The sequence below is a fragment of the Zonotrichia albicollis genome, chromosome 35, assembly GCF_047830755.1.
Source record: "Zonotrichia albicollis isolate bZonAlb1 chromosome 35, bZonAlb1.hap1, whole genome shotgun sequence".
In the NCBI taxonomy this organism is placed as follows: domain Eukaryota; kingdom Metazoa; phylum Chordata; class Aves; order Passeriformes; family Passerellidae; genus Zonotrichia; species Zonotrichia albicollis.
In genome coordinates, this window is record NC_133853.1 from 2084072 (window position 1) to 2088719 (window position 4648).

Sequence of the window (4648 nt, forward strand, 5' to 3'; positions counted from 1 at the left end):
GCCTGGGGCTGCTCATGTGGCTTTTCTGTGCTGAGCATTGGCCTGGCCGTGCTCTTGAGAGAGCCTGGGCAAGGAGCCTGGAGCCCCCAGGGCCTGGCCTGAGGTGTCAGCGCTGCCCCAGCAGTGCCCATGGCCTGTCCCTGCTGCAGCCCCAGCACTGCCACCCCCAGGGCTGTGCCCGGCCCCGAAAGCACTCAGGCCCTGCAGCAACACCAGGGCCACCAGGGCAGCGGGGCAGGGCCACAACAGCAGCACTGGCAACACCAAGAGCTGCTGCTGCTGGGCACAGCTGCTGGGCCAGCACTGATCTGCCCCAGCTCTGCACACAGACATTGCTGCTGCAGCTCCAGAGAGGGCAACAAAAGGGCATCACTGCAGAAAACTTTGCTGGGAGATCCTTTAGTTCATTTAAAGCCACCAAGAGCGCAGCCCCTCATTGACACAGTCTGTGGCCACAAATAAAGTTGGAAAGAAACAAAATGGGAAATGGCAGAAAGGATGACATGTCTTTGTGGATAATAGAAAAAAACTAAAGCAAACAAAACAAACTTCCACACTGAAGCCAATAAGAAGTATCAAAGATGATTTTATTAGAAGTGATTGGCAGAAATTGGTCACCAGTTTAATGTTTCTGAAAGCATCCAGTCATCAGTCTCCACACTGCAGCCTTGAGCTCCTGGTTCCTCAGGCTGTAGATGAGGGGGTTAAGAGCTGGAGGCACCACTGAGTACAGAACTGACAGGGCCAGATCCAGGGATGGGGAGGACAGGGAGGGGGGCTTCAGGTAGGCAACTGCTACACTGCTGACGAACAGGGAGAGCACAGCCAGGTGAGGGAGGCAGGTGGAAAAGGCTTTGTGCCGTCCCTGCTCAGAGGGGATCCTCAGCACTGCCCTGAAGATCTGCACATAGGAGAAAACAATGAACGTAAAACAAACAAATACCAAACAGGCACTTACAGCAAGAAGCCCCAGTTCCCTGAGGTGGGATTTGGCACAGGAGAGCTTGAGGATCTGTGGGATTTCACAGAAGAACTGGCCAAGGGCATTGCCATGGCACAGGGGCAGGGAAAATGTATTGGCTGTGTGCAGCAGTGAATAGAGAAAGGCAGTTGCCCAGGCAGCTGCTGCCATGTGGGCACAAGCTCTGCTGCCCAGGAGGGTCCCGTAGTGCAGGGGTTTGCAGATGGACACGTAGCGGTCATAGCACATGATGGTCAGGAGAAAATACTCTGTAGTAGCACAGAAAACAAAAAAAAAGAGCTGAGCAGCACATCCTGTGTAGGAGATGTTCCTGGTGTCCCATAAAGAATTGTGCATGGCTTTGGGGACAGTGGTGCAAATGGAGCCCAGGTCGCTGAGGGCCAGGTTGAGCAGGAAGAAGAACATGGGCGTGTGCAGGTGGTGGCCGCAGGCTATGGCGCTGATGATGAGGCCGTTGCCCAGGAGGGCAGCCAGGGAGATGCCCAGCAAGAGGCAGAAGAGCAGGAGCTGCAGCTGCCGCGTGTCTGCCAATGCCAGCAGGAGGAAGTGGCTGATGGAGCTGCTGTTGGACATTTGCAATGCCTGGGCATGGGGATCTGTAAGGAAAGTAATCATGGAATAGTTGGGTTTGGATGGGACATTAAATATCCCAGCACAGCTTGGGAGCACTTTCCCGCCACTGCCTGCCCGGGGCTCTGCTGCCTGGAGCTGTCCCTGCCAGCTGCTGCTTCCCTGTGCCTAGGGCTGGGCCCTGCCAGTGCTGCCAGAGCCCAGCCCAGCCCTGGGGGCTCAGCTCTGCCCTGCAGACCCCTCCCAGCTCTGGCACGGCCCAGGGGCAGCTCTGGCTCTGCAAGCTCTGATGGCAACATCAGAGCAACCTTGAGGAGCCTGGAAAAGTGACAGTGATGCCACCTCTAAGGGGCCCTCTGCTGATTGCTTTAACAGCCTCATTTTTTCAGATCTGTGAGACTTTTTTTTTAAATTCTCAACTTGAACTGAGAGATCAATATCTATGTGCAATTTCCCATCCAGGCAACCCAGAGCAGTAGATTAAAAAAGCAGGATTTTCCCTTTAATGCAGTTCTTGCCTTGCTGTGCTCCCTCTATAATCTACTTTGAAATTTTCTGTAGTCAAATGCCCTGCTGGGAGCAGTCCTGAAAAATGCAGCATCCTCACCAGACAAGGAGAACACTTCTAAGCCTGACCAGCTGTCTCCTCCCACCCAGATCTTGTCCCTCAGTGCTGGGAGCAGCTGCCAGGGCTGGCTGGGAGCTGTCCTTGGCAGGCAGCAGAGTCCCTGCCCCAGCACAGCGCCCTGGGCTGCAGGACCCTGCTCTGCAGGACAGCCCTGGGCACCCCTGGCTGCTCTGCACAAGAGACAATCAGAGAATGTACTCACAGGGTCTGTAGGCATTGGGATGTTCCAGCTTTAGGAGATGGCTCCAGGAGCTGCAGCTGCATTGTCCTGCAGCCAGAGGTTCCTGTGCCAAGGGCTGGCAGGGATTCTGCCCCAGGCACTTCTCAGCACCTTCCCAGCCCTGACTGATTGAAGCTCTCTGTGCCTCTGTGCTGTGCCCAGGGTGGCTGCAGGCAGTGCCCCAGCCCTGCTGGTCTGGAAGAAGAGATGCTCATCAAGAGAAATGAGCTTTTGAAGCTCTTCTTGGTTACCAGGAGCTGCCTCTGTGCCAGGAGCCCAGCCCAGCTCAGCAGCACAGACAGAGCACAAGGACTTTAATGAGCCTCTGGGGCTTTGTGCTCAGGCCCTGAACATCAGTCCCTGACAGGGAGCTGAAGAAACCTCTCCAGAACTCCAACTCACAATCCAACTCCAAAGTTTCTTGGACTTTTAATGGGTCCCACTGAGGGACACAACTGAGAATGTGTCCTCAGGCAGAGCAGAGAACTGGAGGCAGTGATGAGAGGTGAGGACAAAGAGAAGCCAAGTCTTGGTGCCCTGGGGCACAGCAGGGTCTGTGCCACCAAGGGCTGGGAGGAGACACCTTGTCCTGAGTCACTGGGGCCTCCTGGCACAGCCCCAGCCAGGCTGAGCACTGTCAGGCCCTTGTCCTGCCCTCACCATCCCCCCCTGGCCCACACCCAGTGGCCTCAAGGATCTGCTGGAAGGAGTCCCTGGGGAGCCTTGCTCAGGAATGGCCCTGGGGGCTCCTTAATGCTCCCTGCAGGGACTGCAGGTTTTTCAAAGGACTTTGGCTTTGGCTTTTGCCTTGGAGTCTCTGAGAGGTTTGTGCAATTATGGCCTCCAATTATCTGCTATAATTAATCTCTGGAGAGGCTTTGTCAGTAACAACACTCACTGAGGCTCATTAATACTTCAGGGTACGTCAGTTATTTTAAGGTACTTGGTGTTTCCCTTTTGATACAGACTCTGTGAGTGGTTTGTGTAATCCTCGCCCCAATTATCTGCTTAATTGTGTCCCTTGAGAGCTTTGTACTGATACTCAGTGGAGCTCAGTAATGTCTTGAGATACTCAAGTTTTAAAGGTATTTTATGAATTTAAGAATACTTTTAGGTACTTTTAGGAATTTTCCTTCCCACACTGAGTCTCTTAGAGATTTTTGTGCCATCCTCACCTCCAATTCTCTCTTCCAAGGAGACCATGAGGATCCTGTGCTGTGTATCTTCCAACTTTCTGTTTTACAACAAAGATGGAACTGAAAGAATTTTGTAAGACTTTCTAAAAGCATCCAAACAAGCATGGGACAATTAGCAATACAACAGCAACCACTAAGAGAATGAATAGTCCTGTTTCAGCTAGACATCATCTAACCCTTTAGTCTCTTGGATTGGAAGAGTTTATTGAATCAGTCTTTGTTTTCCATTTGAAGCTTCTTGAACCCTTCCTTCAGTACCTGAATGCTCTTGTGGGTTGACTTGCTGTGGCTGGAGAGGTGCATCCAACACATGCCCTCAGAGACTACACAGCCATGCCCATGCGTCCAGAGTAAAACCTCTATCGCTGTTCTGCAAGGTGGCATGTCTGATGGTCTCTATGTCTGAGAGCAGGCCACTCAATGCAAGGGAGGTAGCATTGGTTTGCTTACTTAACAGGTATCCAAGATGATCTAATTGTCCTAAAGCTTTAGCTGCAGCCACCATAGGTAGTCCAAATTGGGGGTGCTACCATCCGATACCTGGATTAAATCTTGCAAAGCCATCTCTTTGGTATCATCCAATACTTTTCTGGAGATATCTGCTGCTTAGTCATCCGGTAGACTGGGTTTTTCCTTCTCCAGCTAGATGGCTGAGTGTCAACTCTGCCTTTACCTCATTATTAGCATAGTCTGCTAATAATTGATTTAGTAAACACTTCCATCCCCCTTCCTGCATGGTATATCCTTTAGGTGGAAACATCATGGCCATAATATATTTTAGGTCATAGGGAGTTTAGACATGATCTTTAAACATGGCCCTCATGAGGCTATTATAACAAGGTAAGTCCTTCCTATGGTCTTTAGCTGCCCTACCACAGATTCTTGATTTCCTCGTAAACCAATGGCTGATACCTGGGATTCTTCCCACTAACTTCATATGAGGGCAACAAGGAGTTTTAAGGCTATTTGCTAGTCTCCTTCCTTAACTGGAGGCATGGCCCAGGGTGAAGGTGGATTGATTGACAGTGAGGGCATGACCCACAGTTGCAGGG

The 4648-nt window shown here is 51.7% G+C and overlaps 1 protein-coding gene across 1 annotated transcript; it reads right to left on the reverse strand.

Annotated features, from left to right (window-relative positions):
- Positions 1–622: 622 nt before the first annotated feature.
- On the reverse strand, positions 623–1555 carry LOC141726455 (olfactory receptor 14J1-like). The gene has a single exon (XM_074531358.1). It carries the CDS (start codon positions 1553–1555, stop codon positions 623–625), a length of 933 nt encoding a protein of 310 aa, XP_074387459.1.
- Between the last annotated feature and the right edge of the window lie 3093 nt (positions 1556–4648).

What these genes read in the sequence shown, in the direction of transcription:
- LOC141726455 (XM_074531358.1), bottom strand. Translation starts at nt 1,555, where the DNA reads ATGTCCAACAGCAGCTCCATCAGCCACTTCCTCCTGCTGGCATTGGCA.